The 23,741-nt window shown below is 41.0% G+C and overlaps 17 protein-coding genes across 23 annotated transcripts in view; 6 read left to right on the plus strand and 11 right to left on the minus strand.

Moving 5' to 3' along the window:
- Nucleotides 1–11,073, minus strand: part of LOC120949370 (histone H2B) — a 12,327-nt gene extending 1,254 nt beyond the window's left edge. Inside the window, exons 1-2 of one of the 2 annotated variants that reach the window (XM_049607808.1) lie at nucleotides 10,275–11,073; nucleotides 4,335–4,671 (exon numbers count right to left, since the gene is read on the minus strand). In XM_049607808.1, the coding sequence (XP_049463765.1) occupies nucleotides 10,612–10,986 (375 nt within the window). In that variant the 5' untranslated portion in view covers nucleotides 10,987–11,073 and the 3' untranslated portion in view covers nucleotides 4,335–4,671; nucleotides 10,275–10,611. Of the gene's footprint in view, nucleotides 1–4,334; nucleotides 4,672–10,274 lie in introns of those variants that run through there. The other variant, XM_049607809.1, reaches the window with a different exon arrangement.
- LOC120949361 (histone H2B) overlaps nucleotides 1–23,741 on the minus strand; it is a 202,183-nt gene that overhangs the window by 112,297 nt on the left and 66,145 nt on the right. The gene's annotated exons all lie outside the window — the stretch shown is intronic.
- Nucleotides 1–23,741, minus strand: part of LOC125906890 (histone H2B) — a 189,090-nt gene that overhangs the window by 112,297 nt on the left and 53,052 nt on the right. The window lies entirely within an intron of this gene.
- LOC120949373 (histone H2B) overlaps nucleotides 1–23,741 on the minus strand; it is a 164,805-nt gene that overhangs the window by 112,297 nt on the left and 28,767 nt on the right. The gene's annotated exons all lie outside the window — the stretch shown is intronic.
- On the plus strand, nucleotides 65–651 carry LOC120949397 (histone H2A). Its single transcript, XM_040366655.2, has one exon. It carries the CDS (start codon nucleotides 73–75, stop codon nucleotides 445–447), a length of 375 nt encoding a protein of 124 aa, XP_040222589.2. The 5' UTR covers nucleotides 65–72; the 3' UTR covers nucleotides 448–651.
- On the minus strand, nucleotides 761–3,314 carry LOC120949059 (histone H4). Its single transcript, XM_049607833.1, has one exon. It carries the CDS (start codon nucleotides 3,309–3,311, stop codon nucleotides 3,000–3,002), a length of 312 nt encoding a protein of 103 aa, XP_049463790.1. The 5' UTR covers nucleotides 3,312–3,314; the 3' UTR covers nucleotides 761–2,999.
- LOC125906870 (uncharacterized) lies at nucleotides 3,567–9,938 on the plus strand. The gene is made up of 5 exons (XM_049607641.1): nucleotides 3,567–3,971; nucleotides 5,693–6,043; nucleotides 8,623–8,821; nucleotides 8,910–8,928; nucleotides 9,129–9,938. Exons 1-5 carry the CDS (start codon nucleotides 3,567–3,569, stop codon nucleotides 9,577–9,579), a joined length of 1,425 nt encoding a protein of 474 aa, XP_049463598.1. The 3' UTR covers nucleotides 9,580–9,938.
- LOC120949372 (histone H2B) lies at nucleotides 4,335–5,394 on the minus strand. Its single transcript, XM_040366636.2, has one exon. The coding sequence runs from the start codon at nucleotides 5,390–5,392 to the stop codon at nucleotides 5,018–5,020; it is 375 nt and encodes a 124-aa protein (XP_040222570.1). The 5' UTR covers nucleotides 5,393–5,394; the 3' UTR covers nucleotides 4,335–5,017.
- LOC120953913 (histone H2B) lies at nucleotides 4,335–16,614 on the minus strand. Its single transcript, XM_049607811.1, has 2 exons — nucleotides 15,872–16,614; nucleotides 4,335–4,671 (listed from the first exon to the last, which is right to left on the minus strand). Exon 1 carries the CDS (start codon nucleotides 16,589–16,591, stop codon nucleotides 16,217–16,219), a length of 375 nt encoding a protein of 124 aa, XP_049463768.1. The 5' UTR covers nucleotides 16,592–16,614; the 3' UTR covers nucleotides 4,335–4,671; nucleotides 15,872–16,216.
- LOC120949369 (histone H2A) lies at nucleotides 5,663–6,253 on the plus strand. Its single transcript, XM_049607806.1, has one exon. It carries the CDS (start codon nucleotides 5,675–5,677, stop codon nucleotides 6,047–6,049), a length of 375 nt encoding a protein of 124 aa, XP_049463763.1. The 5' UTR covers nucleotides 5,663–5,674; the 3' UTR covers nucleotides 6,050–6,253.
- Nucleotides 6,363–9,171, minus strand: LOC120949393 (histone H4). The gene has a single exon (XM_049607831.1). The coding sequence runs from the start codon at nucleotides 8,911–8,913 to the stop codon at nucleotides 8,602–8,604; it is 312 nt and encodes a 103-aa protein (XP_049463788.1). The 5' UTR covers nucleotides 8,914–9,171; the 3' UTR covers nucleotides 6,363–8,601.
- On the plus strand, nucleotides 11,153–11,847 carry LOC120949378 (histone H2A). Its single transcript, XM_049607812.1, has one exon. It carries the CDS (start codon nucleotides 11,269–11,271, stop codon nucleotides 11,641–11,643), a length of 375 nt encoding a protein of 124 aa, XP_049463769.1. The 5' UTR covers nucleotides 11,153–11,268; the 3' UTR covers nucleotides 11,644–11,847.
- LOC120953917 (histone H4) lies at nucleotides 11,957–14,513 on the minus strand. Its single transcript, XM_049607832.1, has one exon. The coding sequence runs from the start codon at nucleotides 14,508–14,510 to the stop codon at nucleotides 14,199–14,201; it is 312 nt and encodes a 103-aa protein (XP_049463789.1). The 5' UTR covers nucleotides 14,511–14,513; the 3' UTR covers nucleotides 11,957–14,198.
- LOC120953586 (uncharacterized) lies at nucleotides 14,766–20,822 on the plus strand. The gene is made up of 5 exons (XM_049607642.1): nucleotides 14,766–15,168; nucleotides 16,807–17,228; nucleotides 19,811–20,009; nucleotides 20,098–20,116; nucleotides 20,317–20,822. The coding sequence occupies exons 1-5, from the start codon at nucleotides 14,766–14,768 to the stop codon at nucleotides 20,765–20,767; spliced, it is 1,494 nt and encodes a 497-aa protein (XP_049463599.1). The 3' UTR covers nucleotides 20,768–20,822.
- Nucleotides 16,852–17,438, plus strand: LOC125906898 (histone H2A). Its single transcript, XM_049607814.1, has one exon. It carries the CDS (start codon nucleotides 16,860–16,862, stop codon nucleotides 17,232–17,234), a length of 375 nt encoding a protein of 124 aa, XP_049463771.1. The 5' UTR covers nucleotides 16,852–16,859; the 3' UTR covers nucleotides 17,235–17,438.
- Nucleotides 17,548–20,356, minus strand: LOC120953916 (histone H4). Its single transcript, XM_049607834.1, has one exon. It carries the CDS (start codon nucleotides 20,099–20,101, stop codon nucleotides 19,790–19,792), a length of 312 nt encoding a protein of 103 aa, XP_049463791.1. The 5' UTR covers nucleotides 20,102–20,356; the 3' UTR covers nucleotides 17,548–19,789.
- Nucleotides 21,045–22,255, minus strand: LOC120953908 (histone H2B). Its single transcript, XM_040374337.2, has one exon. It carries the CDS (start codon nucleotides 22,180–22,182, stop codon nucleotides 21,808–21,810), a length of 375 nt encoding a protein of 124 aa, XP_040230271.1. The 5' UTR covers nucleotides 22,183–22,255; the 3' UTR covers nucleotides 21,045–21,807.

Consider the following 23,741-nt stretch of genomic DNA (forward strand, 5'->3'; position numbering starts at 1 on the left):
ATTGTTCTATTATAAAAAGACCCTTCTCAAAGAGAAACGTCCCTTACAAACGTACCCCAATCAAATCTAACCATGTCTGGCCGTGGAAAGGGAGGAAAGGTAAAGGGAAAGGCAAAGTCCCGTTCCAACCGTGCCGGTCTTCAGTTCCCCGTTGGCCGTATTCATCGTCTCCTGCGCAAGGGTAACTATGCCGAGCGCGTCGGTGCCGGAGCACCCGTGTATCTGGCAGCCGTCATGGAATACTTGGCCGCTGAAGTGCTTGAGTTGGCCGGAAACGCTGCCCGTGACAACAAGAAGACGCGCATCATCCCGCGTCATCTGCAGCTGGCCATCCGCAACGACGAGGAGTTGAACAAGCTGCTGTCCGGAGTAACCATCGCTCAGGGTGGTGTGCTGCCCAACATTCAGGCCGTGCTGCTGCCCAAAAAGACCGAAAAGAAGGCTTAAACGGTGTGACAAAGCTTCCTTCATCTCAAACCCAAAACCGTCCTTTTCAGGGCGACAAATTACTTTGCCAAAGACATTTTATTCGATTTATGCTGTTATGGGAGAACCAGAAGGAAAAAAAAATCCAGATATATCAAGAACCGTGCTTGAAACTGTGTACAAAATGTAAATGAAAAAATGTGCCGTCCTTTGGCACAAAACGCATCCCTTAATATTTTCAATTCTGTAACCTCTCACTACGAATTCTACAAAATGCAGCATATCATAAGCGATGCATAAGATTTTCCAGGTAGCTTGTTCAAGAGGGTTGGTTTTACCATATAAATGCAACCAGTGATACCTGCGTGTTGACCTTTTTCTGAAAACAGTAAAGGACACTTTTACCTGATTTATCGTTAACCACGGGAAAGTGTTGAAAGGGTCGATTGTCGAAAAATGTTGTGCGTTTAGGTAGCCTTAGGTTCTCACAAAAGTTTGGCTTTCAATATATCGGGAAACGTTGATAATGGCTTTAAAAAAGTTGGACCAAAAATTAGGAAGGTTCAAATAAACAACCATACTTATTAATGTTTCCCTTCACCCTTCATCTTAATCACCAGTTACCCAAATTTGTGAAGCATTTTAAAGTGTTTCGTTGTTTGAAACAATAAAATGATTTGCAATGTAGGAATGCCTATAAAATACAAAGTATTGAAATGCCCTAACGCATATGCAACTCCACATTCAATAACGCCGTCTAGTGGTGATCAAAGTCCCTGCAACCAGTAGTAACGCCATCTAAATAATTGGTAAAAGTAAGGCTCAGTGATCTACGTTACATATGAGAAGCGTTACATGCCTTTTAAAATTCCCAAGCAGTATTTTTGAAAAGTTTATTAACACCCCATAAGCTTTCAATTTTAGTAACATTTCCTATGATTAGAAAGTATAAAATATTAAAAATATTAATAAATTAATAATGTATATGAAATATAATTATTACCTATTCAATCTATGTTTCCGCCTATTGTGAATAAACTTTACTTTAGGTGCGAGGGCTCTTTTTTAAATTGAGGTTAATGAAGGTAGTAAATATTTGTATGTATTTCATTATCTTGCTTTATCAATAGTTGGGAACATAAATAAATAATCATTTTTAAAAGTAACCATTTTTTATGTGTAAGATTGTTATAATTATAATACGTGAAGTTGTTACAACTCTGATTGCTGTTAAAAATGATAGCCTAATAGTAATAATATAATTTATTTATACTCATGAATTATCAATGAGTGTTATCTTTAGAAGCAATTGCTGTTCTTTTTTATGTTTGTTCAAAAATTGTTGCTTTTCTAATTATCATGTAAAATAAAATATATTAAGACATGATAATCTATTAATTTGCTCATCCACGACGATTAAACCAGGCGTTCAAAAATGCTGCTTGGGTTTGCGCTAGACAGACGTTACTCGTAACGCTAGCGTAATGTAGAGGGCTGAGCGTTACTTTTCCCAAATAATTCATTATGCGATCTATGAGGTCCCAGGGTGTTTGTCCTGGATAATAACTGGGAAACATTTTAATGATAACGGAAGCTGGGGAACAATTACCAAATGTACAAACCAAAATGTAAGCATCGCTAGCGGAGCATCGCTAAGTCAGTATACCAAATGAAGTCAGTATCCCAAGAAAATATGTAGCATTCAGTTTACAGCATAGATTTTGGAGGTGGAGTTAATTTCTTCATGTTCATAGCACCCTGATAGCAAATCTTGCAGAAAGTATTTGGTGGGTATGAGTTAAATCGAATTAAACAGTTTTGAAGAGTTAAACAATCGGTTTGATCTGATACTGGTAGGAACATTTTCATATCATTTGCATAAAACAATGTTTCGCAATCTGGTATAACGTAAATAATATCATTTATGAAAATGATAAAAAGAATAGGGCCTAGAATACTGCCTTGTGAAACCCCGGATGAAATATTCACTGTAATTTGGCTTACACTTAAATTACAGGAGAGCCAATGAACAAGCGTTCTATTTATTCCGTAGCTTGATAGTTTTGAAATTAGCGTTGAGTGATTTACGGAGTCAAAGGCAGCATTGGCACCGTTAGCTGTTATAATAAACTCACAAACCTCATGAAAACGGTGTAGCTTTTTTTCGCCCAATCCTTCTTTTGAATAATTATCACAAGTATCAATGAACGAAGCGCATGTGTAGCGGCGATTATTGCTTCAAGAGGATGAGAGGCTTGCCCTGAAAAATTAAATAATTTTAATTCGAGACTATAAAATAAATTCATAAATCAATAAGTAAATAAAAATTCAATATTTTAACAAACACTTCAATCGTCGCTTTTATGTACGCTTCAAACGCATGCAAACTTTTGTGAGTGCTTGTTATGCAAGTAAAATGTTATACGCACACCATTCGAAGCCATCATAGACATTTTTTCTCTCAAATAAAACATTTTAATGTTGCGAAAGACACAGCTCTTGAGTAATGTATTGTGGTCCTGAAAAGGACCGTTTGATTTGAGACTCCACATGGAAGTTTTATAGAGATAAATTTAACCTCCAAAACCGTACAGAGTGCGGCCCTGACGCTTCAGAGCATACACCACATCCATAGCGGTGACGGTCTTACGCTTGGCGTGTTCAGTGTAAGTGACCGCATCACGAATCACATTCTCCAGAAATACTTTCAGGACGCCACGGGTTTCCTCGTAGATGAGGCCGGAGATACGTTTCACTCCTCCGCGCCGAGCCAAACGGCGGATGGCGGGCTTGGTAATGCCCTGGATGTTATCCCGCAGCACTTTTCGGTGACGCTTGGCTCCTCCTTTACCCAGACCTTTTCCTCCCTTTCCTCTTCCAGTCATGATGAGCACAGGATTGTACGTTCACGATGTTCACACTTCAAATTGACGATCACGAATGAGCGTTTTCGAGCTCAACGTCCCTATTTCTACTTTTTCATCCACGCATTCCCTCTTGCTCTTAAGATGAGAGAAAACAAGGGTTGGCAAGCGCATAAAAAGAGCTCTTGTTCGAGCAGTTTCCTCATTTAACGTTCAACTTTTGTCAAATAAACAAGTTCGCTCCGTGCTCAACGAAACCTACGCTCCCGAAGTGAAATGGCTCGTACCAAGCAAACCGCTCGTAAATCGACTGGAGGTAAGGCTCCTCGCAAGCAGCTGGCCACCAAGGCTGCTCGTAAAAGTGCCCCGGCCACCGGAGGAGTGAAGAAGCCGCATCGTTACCGTCCGGGAACGGTGGCCCTCCGAGAAATCCGTCGCTACCAGAAGTCGACCGAGCTGCTCATCCGCAAGCTGCCCTTCCAGCGCTTGGTGCGTGAGATCGCCCAGGACTTCAAGACTGATCTCCGCTTCCAGAGCTCAGCCGTCATGGCGCTGCAGGAAGCCAGCGAGGCGTATCTGGTTGGTCTGTTCGAAGACACGAATCTGTGCGCCATCCACGCCAAGCGCGTCACCATCATGCCCAAGGACATCCAGCTGGCCCGTCGCATCCGCGGAGAGCGTGCCTAAATCGTCCATGCATCCGGAAGCGGTCCCTGTCTAAACGGGGCATTTCCTTCTCAAAACGGTCCTTTTCAGGACCACCAATACTGTTGAACATTCCAAGAATTTTCTTTCGATTGCTATTATGAAATTGTACATACGAATGCAAGCCTTCACGCATGTCGTTTTGTTATAACGAGGAAAGTGTGAAAAGGGGGAAAATTTGTTTTAAATAATCAATGTTATGGGAGGTATTTTAACTTTTTCTTGTCAAAGTTTCGCTTTTTAATAGGGCATCTGAGGATTTTGACTATATTGATCAATACTTTATTACCATCTATATAACCTATGGCTATTATACCAACATCGCTGCTTACAACAAACTACGAACGAATAGTATGACTATATATTTTACAACAAATGTTCAACTCAAACACCTTAACTGATGCTTATACAAACGTGAATTAAAATGCTCAAGAAGACGACCCTTCAATACTTATTAGCAAGTTTAAAATCGAGCAAATCTATTACAACATTTGACTCACGACACATAAGCTGCTATTGGTTGCTTTGTCGATAAATTATCCTCGTATGCGCGAGGAAAATTTAATTTAAAAAAATGATTGTCATACAACGAGCGAAACGACTTCTATTCATAATTCATGATACACGAAACTCCATTTTCAATTTCACCTCGCAAGACGCTTCCAACCAGTGCGGACTTTTTTTATGTTTTTTTTTAAACGTGCTAAGGTTCTATTTAACATTAATATTTACAATGAACAACGCAGAACTTTAATGTCAATGTTGTTTCCAATGATGTGGATGACATAGTTCGCAAACAAACTTAGGATATGGCTGCGTTTACCTGCACTAATACCATTTAGTACAGGCAAACGCAACAAACTGAACAATAACGTTGACGAAGACGGACACCCTGAAATTAAAGCGCTAATTCGCTGGTGCAGATGAAACGAAGGATAATTCTTTGTTTGAATGCGGTTTGTGGTCCTGAAAAGGACCTATTTAAGAGAGGTTCATGAAAAGAAGCCAATCATTTCAGTGGCTTACTTCGAGCTGGTGTACTTTGTGACAGCCTTCGTTCCTTCGGAGACGGCGTGCTTGGCAAGCTCACCAGGCAGCAGCAGACGAACAGCGGTTTGGATTTCGCGGGACGTGATCGTCGAACGCTTGTTGTAGTGCGCCAAGCGGGATGCCTCAGCAGCAATGCGTTCGAAGATATCGTTGACGAAACTGTTCATGATGCTCATGGCCTTCGAAGAGATGCCAGTATCCGGGTGGACTTGCTTCAACACTTTGTAGATGTAAATAGCGTAGCTTTCCTTGCGGGTCTTGCGCTTCTTTTTCTTGTCGGACTTGGAAATATTTTTCTGGGCCTTGCCAGACTTCTTCGCAGCTTTTCCACTGGTTTTGGGTGCCATTTCGACGGAAAAATTCACTCAACACTGGGACACGATGTGTATGATTCAACGGGTGATTGCGTTCTAGAAAAATTCCGAGCTCTCCGATCGCTTATAACGGGCTGTGAGAGAGAAAACGTATCGTGCAGCTCGAAAAATTCCAAACGAGTATCGGGCAGCACGAATAAGCTGCTATATAAGCATCGGTCGGGTCAAAATTGTTCTATTATAAAAAGACCCTTCTCAAAGAGAACATCGTGTTGTTCGTGATCCCTTACAAACGTACCCCAATCAAATCTAACCATGTCTGGCCGTGGAAAGGGAGGAAAGGTAAAGGGAAAGGCAAAGTCCCGTTCCAACCGTGCCGGTCTTCAGTTCCCCGTTGGCCGTATTCATCGTCTCCTGCGCAAGGGTAACTATGCCGAGCGCGTCGGTGCCGGAGCACCCGTGTATCTGGCAGCCGTCATGGAATACTTGGCCGCTGAAGTGCTTGAGTTGGCCGGAAACGCTGCCCGTGACAACAAGAAGACGCGCATCATCCCGCGTCATCTGCAGCTGGCCATCCGCAACGACGAGGAGTTGAACAAGCTGCTGTCCGGAGTAACCATCGCTCAGGGTGGTGTGCTGCCCAACATTCAGGCCGTGCTGCTGCCCAAGAAGACCGAAAAGAAGGCTTAAACGGTGTGACAAAGCTTCCTTCATCTCAAACCCAAAACCGTCCTTTTCAGGGCGACAAATTACTTTGCCAAAGACATTTTATTCGATTTATGCTGTTATGGGAGAACCAGAAGGAAAAAAAAATCCAGATATATCAAGAACCGTGCTTGAAACTGTGTACAAAATGTAAATGAAAAAATGTGCCGTCCTTTGGCACAAAACGCATCCCTTAATATTTTCAATTCTGTAACCTCTCACTACGAATTCTACAAAATGCAGCATATCATAAGCGATGCATAAGATTTTCCAGGTAGCTTGTTCAAGAGGGTTGGTTTTACCATATAAATGCAACCAGTGATACCTGCGTGTTGACCTTTTTCTGAAAACAGTAAAGGACACTTTTACCTGATTTATCGTTAACCACGGGAAAGTGTTGAAAGGGTCGATTGTCGAAAAATGTTGTGCGTTTAGGTAGCCTTAGGTTCTCACAAAAGTTTGGCTTTCAATATATCGGGAAACGTTGATAATGGCTTTAAAAAAGTTGGACCAAAAATTAGGAAGGTTCAAATAAACAACCATACTTATTAATGTTTCCCTTCACCCTTCATCTTAATCACCAGTTACCCAAATTTGTGAAGCATTTTAAAGTGTTTCGTTGTTTGAAACAATAAAATGATTTGCAATGTAGGAATGCCTATAAAATACAAAGTATTGAAATGCCCTAACGCATATGCAACTCCACATTCAATAACGCCGTCTAGTGGTGATCAAAGTCCCTGCAACCAGTAGTAACGCCATCTAAATAATTGGTAAAAGTAAGGCTCAGTGATCTACGTTACATATGAGAAGCGTTACATGCCTTTTAAAATTCCCAAGCAGTATTTTTGAAAAGTTTATTAACACCCCATAAGCTTTCAATTTTAGTAACATTTCCTATGATTAGAAAGTATAAAATATTAAAAATATTAATAAATTAATAATGTATATGAAATATAATTATTACCTATTCAATCTATGTTTCCGCCTATTGTGAATAAACTTTACTTTAGGTGCGAGGGCTCTTTTTTAAATTGAGGTTAATGAAGGTAGTAAATATTTGTATGTATTTCATTATCTTGCTTTATCAATAGTTGGGAACATAAATAAATAATCATTTTTAAAAGTTACCATTTTTTATGTGTAAGATTGTTATAATTATAACACGTGAAGTTGTTACAACTCTGATTGCTGTTAAAAATGATAGCCTAATAGTAATAATATAATTTATTTATACTCATGAATTATCAATGAGTGTTATCTTTAGAAGCAATTGCTGTTCTTTTTTATGTTTGTTCAAAAATTGTTGCTTTTCTAATTATCATGTAAAATAAAATATATTAAGACATGATAATCTATTAATTTGCTCATCCACGACGATTAAACCAGGCGTTCAAAAATGCTGCTTGGGTTTGCGCTAGACAGACGTTACTCGTAACGCTAGCGTAATGTAGAGGGCTGAGCGTTACTTTTCCCAAATAATTCATTATGCGATCTATGAGGTCCCAGGGTGTTTGTCCTGGATAATAACTGGGAAACATTTTAATGATAACGGAAGCTGGGGAACAATTACCAAATGTACAAACCAAAATGTAAGCATCGCTAGCGGAGCATCGCTAAGTAAGTATACCAAATGTAGTCAGTATCCCAAGAAAATATGTAGCATTCAGTTTACAGCATAGATTTTGGAGGTGGAGTTAATTTCTTCATGTTCATAGCACCCTGATAGCAAATCTTGCAGAAAGTATTTGGTGGGTATGAGTTAAATCGAATTAAACAGTTTTGAAGAGTTAAACAATCGGTTTGATCTGATACTAGTAGGAACATTTTCATATCATTTGCATAAAACAATGTTTCGCAATCTGGTATAACGTAAATAATATCATTTATGAAAATGATAAAAAGAATAGGGCCTAGAATACTGCCTTGTGAAACCCCGGATGAAATATTCACTGTAATTTGTCTTACACTTAAATTACAGGAGAGCCAATGAACAAGCGTTCTATTTATTCCGTAGCTTGATAGTTTTGAAATTAGCGTTGAGTGATTTACGGAGTCAAAGGCAGCATTGGCACCGTTAGCTGTTATAATAAACTCACAAACCTCATGAAAACGGTGTAGCTTTTTTTCGCCCAATCCTTCTTTTGAATAATTATCACAAGTATCAATGAACGAAGCGCATGTGTAGCGGCGATTATTGCTTCAAGAGGATGAGAGGCTTGCCCTGAAAAATTAAATAATTTTAATTCGAGACTATAAAATAAATTCATAAATTAATAAGTAAATAAAAATTCAATATTTTAACAAACACTTCAATCGTCGCTTTTATGTACGCTTCAAACGCATGCAAACTTTTGTGAGTGCTTGTTATGCAAGTAAAATGTTATACGCACACCATTCGAAGCCATCATAGACATTTTTTCTCTCAAATAAAACATTTTAATGTTGCGAAAGACACAGCTCTTGAGTAATGTATTGTGGTCCTGAAAAGGACCGTTTGATTTGAGACTCCACATGGAAGTTTTATAGAGATAAATTTAACCTCCAAAACCGTACAGAGTGCGGCCCTGACGCTTCAGAGCATACACCACATCCATAGCGGTGACGGTCTTACGCTTGGCGTGTTCAGTGTAAGTGACCGCATCACGAATCACATTCTCCAGAAATACTTTCAGGACGCCACGGGTTTCCTCGTAGATGAGGCCGGAGATACGTTTCACTCCTCCGCGCCGAGCCAAACGGCGGATGGCGGGCTTGGTAATGCCCTGGATGTTATCCCGCAGCACTTTTCGGTGACGCTTGGCTCCTCCTTTACCCAGACCTTTTCCTCCCTTTCCTCTTCCAGTCATGATGAGCACAGGATTGTACGTTCACGATGTTCACACTTCAAATTGACGATCACGAATGAGCGTTTTCGAGCTCAACGTCCCTATTTCTACTTTTTCATCCACGCATTCCCTCTTGCTCTTAAGATGAGAGAAAACAAGGGTTGGCAAGCGCATAAAAAGAGCTCTTGTTCGAGCAGTTTCCTCATTTAACGTTCAACTTTTGTCAAATAAACAAGTTCGCTCCGTGCTCAACGAAACCTACGCTCCCGAAGTGAAATGGCTCGTACCAAGCAAACCGCTCGTAAATCGACTGGAGGTAAGGCTCCTCGCAAGCAGCTGGCCACCAAGGCTGCTCGTAAAAGTGCCCCGGCCACCGGAGGAGTGAAGAAGCCGCATCGTTACCGTCCGGGAACGGTGGCCCTCCGAGAAATCCGTCGCTACCAGAAGTCGACCGAGCTGCTCATCCGCAAGCTGCCCTTCCAGCGCTTGGTGCGTGAGATCGCCCAGGACTTCAAGACTGATCTCCGCTTCCAGAGCTCAGCCGTCATGGCGCTGCAGGAAGCCAGCGAGGCGTATCTGGTTGGTCTGTTCGAAGACACGAATCTGTGCGCCATCCACGCCAAGCGCGTCACCATCATGCCCAAGGACATCCAGCTGGCCCGTCGCATCCGCGGAGAGCGTGCCTAAATCGTCCATGCATCCGGAAGCGGTCCCTGTCTAAACGGGGCATTTCCTTCTCAAAACGGTCCTTTTCAGGACCACCAATACTGTTGAACATTCCAAGAATTTTCTTTCGATTGCTATTATGAAATTGTACATACGAATGCAAGCCTTCACGCATGTCGTTTTGTTATAACGAGGAAAGTGTGAAAAGGGGGAAAATTTGTTTTAAATAATCAATGTTATGGGAGGTATTTTAACTTTTTCTTGTCAAAGTTTCGCTTTTTAATAGGGCATCTGAGGATTTTGACTATATTGATCAATACTTTATTACCATCTATATAACCTATGGCTATTATACCAACATCGCTGCTTACAACAAACTACGAACGAATAGTATGACTATATATTTTACAACAAATGTTCAACTCAAACACCTTAACTGATGCTTATACAAACGTGAATTAAAATGCTCAAGAAGACGACCCTTCAATACTTATTAGCAAGTTTAAAATCGAGCAAATCTATTACAACATTTGACTCACGACACATAAGCTGCTATTGGTTGCTTTGTCGATAAATTATCCTCGTATGCGCGAGGAAAATTTAATTTAAAAAAATGATTGTCATACAACGAGCGAAACGACTTCTATTCATAATTCATGATACACGAAACTCCATTTTCAATTTCACCTCGCAAGACGCTTGCAACCAGTGCGGACTTTTTTTATGTTTTTTTTTTTAAACGTGCTAAGGTTCTATTTAACATTAATATTTACAATGAACAACGCAGAACTTTAATGTCAATGTTGTTTCCAATGATGTGGATGACATAGCTCGCAAACAAACTTAGGATATGGCTGCGTTTACCTGCACTAATACCATTTAGTACAGGCAAACGCAACAAACTGAACAATAACGTTGACGAAGACGGACACCCTGAAATTAAAGCGCTAATTCGCTGGTGCAGATGAAACGAAGGATAATTCTTTGTTTGAATGCGGTTTGTGGTCCTGAAAAGGACCGATTTGAGAGAACGAAGCCAATCATTTCAGTGGCTTACTTCGAGCTGGTGTACTTTGTGACAGCCTTCGTTCCTTCGGAGACGGCGTGCTTGGCAAGCTCACCAGGCAGCAGCAGACGAACAGCGGTTTGGATTTCGCGGGACGTGATCGTCGAACGCTTGTTGTAGTGCGCCAAGCGGGATGCCTCAGCAGCAATGCGTTCGAAGATATCGTTGACGAAACTGTTCATGATGCTCATGGCCTTCGAAGAGATGCCAGTATCCGGGTGGACTTGCTTCAACACTTTGTAGATGTAAATAGCGTAGCTTTCCTTGCGGGTCTTGCGCTTCTTTTTCTTGTCGGACTTGGAAATATTTTTCTGGGCCTTGCCAGACTTCTTCGCAGCTTTTCCACTGGTTTTGGGTGCCATTTCGACGGAAAAATTCACTCAACACTGGGACACGATGTGTATGATTCAACGGGTGATTGCGTTCTAGAAAAATTCCGAGCTCTCCGATCGCTTATAACGGGCTGTGAGAGAGAATACGTATCGTGCAGCTCGAAAAATTCCAAACGAGTGTCGGGCAGCACGAATAAGTTGCTATATAAGCATCGGTCGGGTCAAAATTGTTCTATTATAAAAAGACCCTTCTCAAAGAGAACATCGTGTTGTTCGTGATCCCTTACAAACGTACCCCAATCAAATCTAACCATGTCTGGCCGTGGAAAGGGAGGAAAGGTAAAGGGAAAGGCAAAGTCCCGTTCCAACCGTGCCGGTCTTCAGTTCCCCGTTGGCCGTATTCATCGTCTCCTGCGCAAGGGTAACTATGCCGAGCGCGTCGGTGCCGGAGCACCCGTGTATCTGGCAGCCGTCATGGAATACTTGGCCGCTGAAGTGCTTGAGTTGGCCGGAAACGCTGCCCGTGACAACAAGAAGACGCGCATCATCCCGCGTCATCTGCAGCTGGCCATCCGCAACGACGAGGAGTTGAACAAGCTGCTGTCCGGAGTAACCATCGCTCAGGGTGGTGTGCTGCCCAACATTCAGGCCGTGCTGCTGCCCAAGAAGACCGAAAAGAAGGCTTAAACGGTGTGACAAAGCTTCCTTCATCTCAAACCCAAAACCGTCCTTTTCAGGGCGACAAATTACTTTGCCAAAGACATTTTATTCGATTTATGCTGTTATGGGAGAACCAGAAGGAAAAAAAAATCCAGATATATCAAGAACCGTGCTTGAAACTGTGTACAAAATGTAAATGAAAAAATGTGCCGTCCTTTGGCACAAAACGCATCCCTTAATATTTTCAATTCTGTAACCTCTCACTACGAATTCTACAAAATGCAGCATATAATAAGCGATGCATAAGATTTTCCAGGTAGCTTGTTCAAGAGGGTTGGTTTTACCATATAAATGCAACCAGTGATACCTGCGTGTTGACCTTTTTCTGAAAACAGTAAAGGACACTTTTACCTGATTTATCGTTAACCACGGGAAAGTGTTGAAAGGGTCGATTGTCGAAAAATGTTGTGCGTTTAGGTAGCCTTAGGTTCTCACAAAAGTTTGGCTTTCAATATATCGGGAAACGTTGATAATGGCTTTAAAAAAGTTGGACCAAAAATTAGGAAGGTTCAAATAAACAACCATACTTATTAATGTTTCCCTTCACCCTTCATCTTAATCACCAGTTACCCAAATTTGTGAAGCATTTTAAAGTGTTTCGTTGTTTGAAACAATAAAATGATTTGCAATGTAGGAATGCCTATAAAATACAAAGTATTGAAATGCCCTAACGCATATGCAACTCCACATTCAATAACGCCGTCTAGTGGTGATCAAAGTCCCTGCAACCAGTAGTAACGCCATCTAAATAATTGGTAAAAGTAAGGCTCAGTGATCTACGTTACATATGAGAAGCGTTACATGCCTTTTAAAATTCCCAAGCAGTATTTTTGAAAAGTTTATTAACACCCCATAAGCTTTCAATTTTAGTTACATTTCCTATGATTAGAAAGTATAAAATATTAAAAATATTAATAAATTAATAATGTATATGAAATATAATTATTACCTATTCAATCTATGTTTCCGCCTATTGTGAATAAACTTTACTTTAGGTGCGAGGGCTCTTTTTTAGACCCTTGAGGTTAATGAAGGTAGTAAATATTTGTATGTATTTCATTATCTTGCTTTATCAATAGTTGGGAACATAAATAAATAATCATTTTTAAAAGTAACCATTTTTTATGTGTAAGATTGTTATAATTATAATACGTGAAGTTGTTACAACTCTGATTGCTGTTAAAAATGATAGCCTAATAGTAATAATATAATTTATTTATACTCATGAATTATCAATGAGTGTTATCTTTAGAAGCAATTGCTGTTCTTTTTTATGTTTGTTCAAAAATTGTTGCTTTTCTAATTATCATGTAAAATAAAATATATTAAGACATGATAATCTATTAATTTGCTCATCCACGACGATTAAACCAGGCGTTCAAAAATGCTGCTTGGGTTTGCGCTAGACAGATGTTACTCGTAACGCTAGCGTAATGTAGAGGGCTGAGCGTTACTTTTCCCAAATAATTCATTATGCGATCTATGAGGTCCCAGGGTGTTTGTCCTGGATAATAACTGGGAAACATTTTAATGATAACGGAAGCTGGGGAACAATTACCAAATGTACAAACCAAAATGTAAGCATCGCTAGCGGAGCATCGCTAATTCAGTATACCAAATGAAGTCAGTATCCCAAGAAAATATGTAGCATTCAGTTTACAGCATAGATTTTGGAGGTGGAGTTAATTTCTTCATGTTCATAGCACCCTGATAGCAAATCTTGCAGAAAGTATTTGGTGGGTATGAGTTAAATCGAATTAAACAGTTTTGAAGAGTTAAACAATCGGTTTGATCTGATACTGGTAGGAACATTTTCATATCATTTGCATAAAACAATGTTTCGCAATCTGGTATAACGTAAATAATATCATTTATGAAAATGATAAAAAGAATAGGGCCTAGAATACTGCCTTGTGAAACCCCGGATGAAATATTCACTGTAATTTGTCTTACACTTAAATTACAGGAGAGCCAATGAACAAGCGTTCTATTTATTCCGTAGCTTGATAGTTTTGAAATTAGCGTTGAGTGATTTACGGAGTCAAAGGCAGCATTGGCACCGTTAGCTGTTATAATAAACTCACAAACCTCATGAAAACGGTGTAGCTTTTTTTCGCCCAATCCTTCTTTTGAATAATTATCACAAGTATCAATGAACGAAGCGCATGTGTAGCGGCGATTATTGCTTCAAGAGGATGAGAGGCTTGCCCTGAAAAATTAAATAATTTTAATTCGAGACTATAAAATAAATTCATAAATCAATAAGTAAATAAAAATTCAATATTTTAACAAACACTTCAATCGTCGCTTTTATGTACGCTTCAAACGCATGCAAACTTTTGTGAGTGCTTGTTATGCAAGTAAAATGTTATACGCACACCATTCGAAGCCATCATAGACATTTTTTCTCTCAAATAAAACATTTTAATGTTGCGAAAGACACAGCTCTTGAGTAATGTATTGTGGTCCTGAAAAGGACCGTTTGATTTGAGACTCCACATGGAAGTTTTATAGAGATAAATTTAACCTCCAAAACCGTACAGAGTGCGGCCCTGACGCTTCAGAGCATACACCACATCCATAGCGGTGACGGTCTTACGCTTGGCGTGTTCAGTGTAAGTGACCGCATCACGAATCACATTCTCCAGAAATACTTTCAGGACGCCACGGGTTTCCTCGTAGATGAGGCCGGAGATACGTTTCACTCCTCCGCGCCGAGCCAAACGGCGGATGGCGGGCTTGGTAATGCCCTGGATGTTATCCCGCAGCACTTTTCGGTGACGCTTGGCTCCTCCTTTACCCAGACCTTTTCCTCCCTTTCCTCTTCCAGTCATGATGAGCACAGGATTGTACGTTCACGATGTTCACACTTCAAATTGACGATCACGAATGAGCGTTTTCGAGCTCAACGTCCCTATTTCTACTTTTTCATCCACGCATTCCCTCTTGCTCTTAAGATGAGAGAAAACAAGGGTTGGCAAGCGCATAAAAAGAGCTCTTGTTCGAGCAGTTTCCTCATTTAACGTTCAACTTTTGTCAAATAAACAAGTTCGCTCCGTGCTCAACGAAACCTACGCTCCCGAAGTGAAATGGCTCGTACCAAGCAAACCGCTCGTAAATCGACTGGAGGTAAGGCTCCTCGCAAGCAGCTGGCCACCAAGGCTGCTCGTAAAAGTGCCCCGGCCACCGGAGGAGTGAAGAAGCCGCATCGTTACCGTCCGGGAACGGTGGCCCTCCGAGAAATCCGTCGCTACCAGAAGTCGACCGAGCTGCTCATCCGCAAGCTGCCCTTCCAGCGCTTGGTGCGTGAGATCGCCCAGGACTTCAAGACTGATCTCCGTTTCCAGAGCTCAGCCGTCATGGCGCTGCAGGAAGCCAGCGAGGCGTACCTGGTTGGTCTGTTCGAAGACACGAATCTGTGCGCCATCCACGCCAAGCGCGTCACCATCATGCCCAAGGACATCCAGCTGGCCCGTCGCATCCGCGGAGAGCGTGCCTAAATCGTCCATGCATCCGGAAGCGGTCCCTGTCTAAACGGGGCATTTCCTTCTCAAAACGGTCCTTTTCAGGACCACCAATACTGTTGAACATTCCAAGAATTTTCTTTCGATTGCTATTATGAAATTGTACATACGAATGCAAGCCTTCACGCATGTCGTTTTGTTATAACGAGGAAAGTGTGAAAAGGGGGAAAATTTGTTTTAAATAATCAATGTTATGGGAGGTATTTTAACTTTTTCTTGTCAAAGTTTCGCTTTTTAATAGGGCATCTGAGGATTTTGACTTTATTGATCCATACTTTATTACCATCTATATAACCTATGGCTATTATACCAACATCGCTGCTTACAACAAACTACGAACGAATAGTATGACTATATATTTTACAACAAATGTTCAACTCAAACACCTTAACTGATGCTTATACAAACGTGAATTAAAATGCTCAAGAAGACGACCCTTCAATACTTATTAGCAAGTTTAAAATCGAGCAAATCTATTACAACATTTGACTCACGACACATAAGCTGCTATTGGTTGCTTTGTCGATAAATTATCCTCGTATGCGCGAGGAAAATTTAATTTAAAAAAATGATTGTCATACAACGAGCGAAACGACTTCTATTCATAATTCATGATACACGAAACTCCATTTTCAATTTCACCTCGCAAGACGCTTCCAACCAGTGCGGACTTTTTTTATGTTTTTTTTTAAACGTGCTAAGGTTCTATTTAACATTAATATTTACAATGAACAACGCAGAACTTTAATGTCAATGTTGTTTCCAATGATGTGGATGACATAGTTCGCAAACAAACTTAGGATATGGCTGTGTTTACCTGCACTAATACCATTTAGTACAGGCAAACGCAACAAACTGAACAATAACGTTGACGAAGACGGACACCCTGAAATTAAAGCGCTAATTCGCTGGTGCAGATGAAACGAAGGATAATTCTTTGTTTGAATGCGGTTTGTGGTCCTGAAAAGGACCGATTTAAGAGAGGTTCATGAAAAGAAGCCAATCATTTCAGTGGCTTACTTCGAGCTGGTGTACTTTGTGACAGCCTTCGTTCCTTCGGAGACGGCGTGCTTGGCAAGCTCACCAGGCAGCAGCAGACGAACAGCGGTTTGGATTTCGCGGGACGTGATCGTCGAACGCTTGTTGTAGTGCGCCAAGCGGGATGCCTCAGCAGCAATGCGTTCGAAGATATCGTTGACGAAACTGTTCATGATGCTCATGGCCTTCGAAGAGATGCCAGTATCCGGGTGGACTTGCTTCAACACTTTGTAGATGTAAATAGCGTAGCTTTCCTTGCGGGTCTTGCGCTTCTTTTTCTTGTCGGACTTGGAAATATTTTTCTGGGCCTTGCCAGACTTCTTCGCAGCTTTTCCACTGGTTTTGGGTGCCATTTCGACGGAAAAATTCACTCAACACTGGGACACGATGTGTATGATTCAACGGGTGATTGCGTTCTAGAAAAATTCCGAGCTCTCCGATCGCTTATAACGGGCTGTGAGAGAGAAAACGTATCGTGCAGCTCGAAAAATTCCAAACGAGTATCGGGCAGCACGAATAAGCTGCTATATAAGCATCGGTCGGGTCAAAATTGTTCTATTATAAAAAGACCCTTCTCAAAGAGAAACGTCCCTTACAAACGTACCCCAATCAAATCTAACCATGTCTGGCCGTGGAAAGGGAGGAAAGGTAAAGGGAAAGGCAAAGTCCCGTTCCAACCGTGCCGGTCTTCAGTTCCCCGTTGGCCGTATTCATCGTCTCCTGCGCAAGGGTAACTATGCCGAGCGCGTCGGTGCCGGAGCACCCGTGTATCTGGCAGCCGTCATGGAATACTTGGCCGCTGAAGTGCTTGAGTTGGCCGGAAACGCTGCCCGTGACAACAAGAAGACGCGCATCATCCCGCGTCATCTGCAGCTGGCCATCCGCAACGACGAGGAGTTGAACAAGCTGCTGTCCGGAGTAACCATCGCTCAGGGTGGTGTGCTGCCCAACATTCAGGCCGTGCTGCTGCCCAAGAAGACCGAAAAGAAGGCTTAAACGGTGTGACAAAGCTTCCTTCATCTCAAACCCAAAACCGTCCTTTTCAGGGCGACAAATTACTTTGCCAAAGACATTTTATTCGATTTATGCTGTTATGGGAGAACCAGAAGGAAAAAAAAATCCAGATATATCAAGAACCGTGCTTGAAACTGTGTACAAAATGTAAATGAAAAAATGTGCCGTCCTTTGGCACAAAACGCATCCCTTAATATTTTCAATTCTGTAACCTCTCACTACGAATTCTACAAAATGCAGCATATAATAAGCGATGCATAAGATTTTCCAGGTAGCTTGTTCAAGAGGGTTGGTTTTACCATATAAATGCAACCAGTGATACCTGCGTGTTGACCTTTTTCTGAAAACAGTAAAGGACACTTTTACCTGATTTATCGTTAACCACGGGAAAGTGTTGAAAGGGTCGATTGTCGAAAAATGTTGTGCGTTTAGGTAGCCTTAGGTTCTCACAAAAGTTTGGCTTTCAATATATCGGGAAACGTTGATAATGGCTTTAAAAAAGTTGGACCAAAAATTAGGAAGGTTCAAATAAACAACCATACTTATTAATGTTTCCCTTCACCCTTCATCTTAATCACCAGTTACCCAAATTTGTGAAGCATTTTAAAGTGTTTCGTTGTTTGAAACAATAAAATGATTTGCAATGTAGGAATGCCTATAAAATACAAAGTATTGAAATGCCCTAACGCATATGCAACTCCACATTCAATAACGCCGTCTAGTGGTGATCAAAGTCCCTGCAACCAGTAGTAACGCCATCTAAATAATTGGTAAAAGTAAGGCTCAGTGATCTACGTTACATATGAGAAGCGTTACATGCCTTTTAAAATTCCCAAGCAGTATTTTTGAAAAGTTTATTAACACCCCATAAGCTTTCAATTTTAGTTACATTTCCTATGATTAGAAAGTATAAAATATTAAAAATATTAATAAATTAATAATGTATATGAAATATAATTATTACCTATTCAATCTATGTTTCCGCCTATTGTGAATAAACTTTACTTTAGGTGCGAGGGCTCTTTTTTAGACCCTTGAGGTTAATGAAGGTAGTAAATATTTGTATGTATTTCATTATCTTGCTTTATCAATAGTTGGGAACATAAATAAATAATCATTTTTAAAAGTAACCATTTTTTATGTGTAAGATTGTTATAATTATAATACGTGAAGTTGTTACAACTCTGATTGCTGTTAAAAATGATAGCCTAATAGTAATAATATAATTTATTTATACTCATGAATTATCAATGAGTGTTATCTTTAGAAGCAATTGCTGTTCTTTTTTATGTTTGTTCAAAAATTGTTGCTTTTCTAATTATCATGTAAAATAAAATATATTAAGACATGATAATCTATTAATTTGCTCATCCACGACGATTAAACCAGGCGTTCAAAAATGCTGCTTGGGTTTGCGCTAGACAGATGTTACTCGTAACGCTAGCGTAATGTAGAGGGCTGAGCGTTACTTTTCCCAAATAATTCATTATGCGATCTATGAGGTCCCAGGGTGTTTGTCCTGGATAATAACTGGGAAACATTTTAATGATAACGGAAGCTGGGGAACAATTACCAAATGTACAAACCAAAATGTAAGCATCGCTAGCGGAGCATCGCTAATTCAGTATACCAAATGAAGTCAGTATCCCAAGAAAATATGTAGCATTCAGTTTACAGCATAGATTTTGGAGGTGGAGTTAATTTCTTCATGTTCATAGCACCCTGATAGCAAATCTTGCAGAAAGTATTTGGTGGGTATGAGTTAAATCGAATTAAACAGTTTTGAAGAGTTAAACAATCGGTTTGATCTGATACTGGTAGGAACATTTTCATATCATTTGCATAAAACAATGTTTCGCAATCTGGTATAACGTAAATAATATCATTTATGAAAATGATAAAAAGAATAGGGCCTAGAATACTGCCTTGTGAAACCCCGGATGAAATATTCACTGTAATTTGTCTTACACTTAAATTACAGGAGAGCCAATGAACAAGCGTTCTATTTATTCCGTAGCTTGATAGTTTTGAAATTAGCGTTGAGTGATTTACGGAGTCAAAGGCAGCATTGGCACCGTTAGCTGTTATAATAAACTCACAAACCTCATGAAAACGGTGTAGCTTTTTTTCGCCCAATCCTTCTTTTGAATAATTATCACAAGTATCAATGAACGAAGCGCATGTGTAGCGGCGATTATTGCTTCAAGAGGATGAGAGGCTTGCCCTGAAAAATTAAATAATTTTAATTCGAGACTATAAAATAAATTCATAAATCAATAAGTAAATAAAAATTCAATATTTTAACAAACACTTCAATCGTCGCTTTTATGTACGCTTCAAACGCATGCAAACTTTTGTGAGTGCTTGTTATGCAAGTAAAATGTTATACGCACACCATTCGAAGCCATCATAGACATTTTTTCTCTCAAATAAAACATTTTAATGTTGCGAAAGACACAGCTCTTGAGTAATGTATTGTGGTCCTGAAAAGGACCGTTTGATTTGAGACTCCACATGGAAGTTTTATAGAGATAAATTTAACCTCCAAAACCGTACAGAGTGCGGCCCTGACGCTTCAGAGCATACACCACATCCATAGCGGTGACGGTCTTACGCTTGGCGTGTTCAGTGTAAGTGACCGCATCACGAATCACATTCTCCAGAAATACTTTCAGGACGCCACGGGTTTCCTCGTAGATGAGGCCGGAGATACGTTTCACTCCTCCGCGCCGAGCCAAACGGCGGATGGCGGGCTTGGTAATGCCCTGGATGTTATCCCGCAGCACTTTTCGGTGACGCTTGGCTCCTCCTTTACCCAGACCTTTTCCTCCCTTTCCTCTTCCAGTCATGATGAGCACAGGATTGTACGTTCACGATGTTCACACTTCAAATTGACGATCACGAATGAGCGTTTTCGAGCTCAACGTCCCTATTTCTACTTTTTCATCCACGCATTCCCTCTTGCTCTTAAGATGAGAGAAAACAAGGGTTGGCAAGCGCATAAAAAGAGCTCTTGTTCGAGCAGTTTCCTCATTTAACGTTCAACTTTTGTCAAATAAACAAGTTCGCTCCGTGCTCAACGAAACCTACGCTCTCAAAGTGAGATGGCTCGTACCAAGCAAACCGCTCGTAAATCGACTGGAGGTAAGGCTCCTCGCAAGCAGCTGGCCACCAAGGCTGCTCGTAAAAGTGCCCCGGCCACCGGAGGAGTGAAGAAGCCGCATCGTTACCGTCCGGGAACGGTGGCCCTCCGAGAAATCCGTCGCTACCAGAAGTCGACCGAGCTGCTCATCCGCAAGCTGCCCTTCCAGCGCTTGGTGCGTGAGATCGCCCAGGACTTCAAGACTGATCTCCGCTTCCAGAGCTCAGCCGTCATGGCGCTGCAGGAAGCCAGCGAGGCGTATCTGGTTGGTCTGTTCGAAGACACGAATCTGTGCGCCATCCACGCCAAGCGCGTCACCATCATGCCCAAGGACATCCAGCTGGCCCGTCGCATCCGCGGAGAGCGTGCCTAAATCGTCCATGCATCCGGAAGCGGTCCCTGTCTAAACGGGGCATTTCCTTCTCAAAACGGTCCTTTACAGGACCACCAATACTGTTGAACATTCCAAGAATTTTCTTTCGATTGCTATTATGAAATTGTACATACGAATGCAAGCCTTCACGCATGTCGTTTTGTTATAACGAGGAAAGTGTGAAAAGGGGGAAAATTTGTTTTAAATAATCAATGTTATGGGAGGTATTTTAACTTTTTCTTGTCAAAGTTTCGCTTTTTAATAGGGCATCTGAGGATTTTGACTATATTGATCAATACTTTATTACCATCTATATAACCTATGGCTATTATACCAACATCGCTGCTTACAACAAACTACGAACGAATAGTATGACTATATATTTTACAACAAATGTTCAACTCAAACACCTTAACTGATGCTTATACAAACGTGAATTAAAATGCTCAAGAAGACGACCCTTCAATACTTATTAGCAAGTTTAAAATCGAGCAAATCTATTACAACATTTGACTCACGACACATAAGCTGCTATTGGTTGCTTTGTCGATAAATTATCCTCGTATGCGCGAGGAAAATTTAATTTAAAAAAATGATTGTCATACAACGAGCGAAACGACTTCTATTCATAATTCATGATACACGAAACTCCATTTTCAATTTCACCTCGCAAGACGCTTCCAACCAGTGCGGACTTTTTTATGTTTTTTTTTTAAACGTGCTAAGGTTCTATTTAACATTAATATTTACAATGAACAACGCAGAACTTTAATGTCAATGTTGTTTCCAATGATGTGGATGACATAGTTCGCAAACAAACTTAGGATATGGCTGCGTTTACCTGCACTAATACCATTTAGTACAGGCAAACGCAACAAACTGAACAATAACGTTGACGAAGACGGACACCCTGAAATTAAAGCGCTAATTCGCTGGTGCAGATGAAACGAAGGATAATTCTTTGTTTGAATGCGGTTTGTGGTCCTGAAAAGGACCGATTTAAGAGAGGTTCATGAAAAGAAGCCAATCATTTCAGTGGCTTACTTCGAGCTGGTGTACTTTGTGACAGCCTTCGTTCCTTCGGAGACGGCGTGCTTGGCAAGCTCACCAGGCAGCAGCAGACGAACAGCGGTTTGGATTTCGCGGGACGTGATCGTCGAACGCTTGTTGTAGTGCGCCAAGCGGGATGCCTCAGCAGCAATGCGTTCGAAGATATCGTTGACGAAACTGTTCATGATGCTCATGGCCTTCGAAGAGATGCCAGTATCCGGGTGGACTTGCTTCAACACTTTGTAGATGTAAATAGCGTAGCTTTCCTTGCGGGTCTTGCGCTTCTTTTTCTTGTCGGACTTGGAAATATTTTTCTGGGCCTTGCCAGACTTCTTCGCAGCTTTTCCACTGGTTTTGGGTGCCATTTCGACGGAAAAATTCACTCAACACTGGGACACGATGTGTATGATTCAACGGGTGATTGCGTTCTATGTTGTTGTTGTTGTTAGTATGGTTTAGAGAGGCTTTGGCTCCTGCGGAGTTCTTTCGCCTCTTTGTGGGGAAAAGTCAGATTATTAGATTGTTATAGTTGATGGAATAAATGTGATAGTTTTAAAAATTTTAGTAGATTTTCCTGTTTTTGTGGGTGAGGTGAAAGTATTGAGTCTATGTTGGCGTCAAGATGGCAAGTATTACGAAGTTGTGTGTATCCGTGGCATTCTGTTAAGAGGTGGAATATTGTTATAGTGGTACCGCAGAATTGGCAGAGAGGAGGACTGGATCGTTCGATGAGATGGCTGTGGGTCAGTCTAGTGTGGCCTATTCTTACTCGAGTAAGGATCGTTTGGTCTCGATGTTTTATTACTGATGGCCATGGTGTAGTTGTTAATTTCACTAGCCGAAGGAAGTTGTTTTTGGTTTTAAACCATTCCTTTTCCCACGCCTCTCTTATTTTTCCATTTATATAGATAATTGCGTCTCTTTTAGGCAACGAAGTGTTGTAGGTTGATGTTTTTCTTCGGCCTTTGTTGGCGAGGCGGTCGGCGATCTCGTTGCCTTTGATACCAGTGTGACCAGGTATCCAACAGATGGTGAGTTGTTGATCCTGGTTTATGTGTGGGCTAGTGACCTGGTAGAGCTTTTGGATGTTTGGGTCCTTACATGTTCCATGCTCTAGTGCCGAGAGGACACTCGCACTGTCGGTAAAGATGACGTTTTCCAGGTCAGAGCGCAGGGTATCTTCAACTGCCTGGATTAATGCCAACGTTTCTGCCGTAAAGATGGAAGAATGATCCGGCAGTTTGGACGCTACTTTATCAATGGGTGAGTAAATCCCGAATCCTGCTGCTGCTTCATCGACGGATCCATCGGTGTAAATGTGATTGTGCTTAATGTATTTGTTGTTGATGTGCTCTATGAAATGTTTTTGTGCTATTGTACTATTGCAGCCTGCTTTAAGGATGTTTTTAAAATGCCAGTCTATGTTAGGGGGTTCATGGTACCACGGTCGAGTGCCAAGATGTAACAGTGTTGTGATATCCGGGATATTGCAGTTTGTTATAGCGAAAAGTTCGGAGTTGGCTCTATTGAGGAATGATGGTGCTTGGATATTCTTTTCTTTAATTCTTGTTGCTGTTGCGGCTAATTTAGTTGTTATTACATGGCTGAGTGGAAGAAGTCCGCTCTCACTTAGCATAGAGACGATGGGGCTGGTTCGGAAGGCGCCTATGGCATATCTTAGAACGGCATGGTAGATGGGGCTTATTGCTTTTTCAAACTGTTCCTTTTTAATCGATACTATTTCTATACCGTACAGTAGTTTTGGAAGTAACCAGTGATTAATAATGAAGATAAGTGTATCTTTTGAAGCTTTGTGGGTTCCTGTGCTGAGCATTTTGAAAAGGTTGATTTTCTTGGTAGCTGTAGTTTTTAACTGTTTAATGTGGGCTTGGAATGTGAGTTTTTGGTCTATTGTGATCCCGAG

Source organism: Anopheles coluzzii, chromosome 2 (genome assembly GCF_943734685.1).
Source record: "Anopheles coluzzii chromosome 2, AcolN3, whole genome shotgun sequence".
Classification (NCBI taxonomy): Eukaryota; Metazoa; Arthropoda; class Insecta; order Diptera; family Culicidae; genus Anopheles; species Anopheles coluzzii.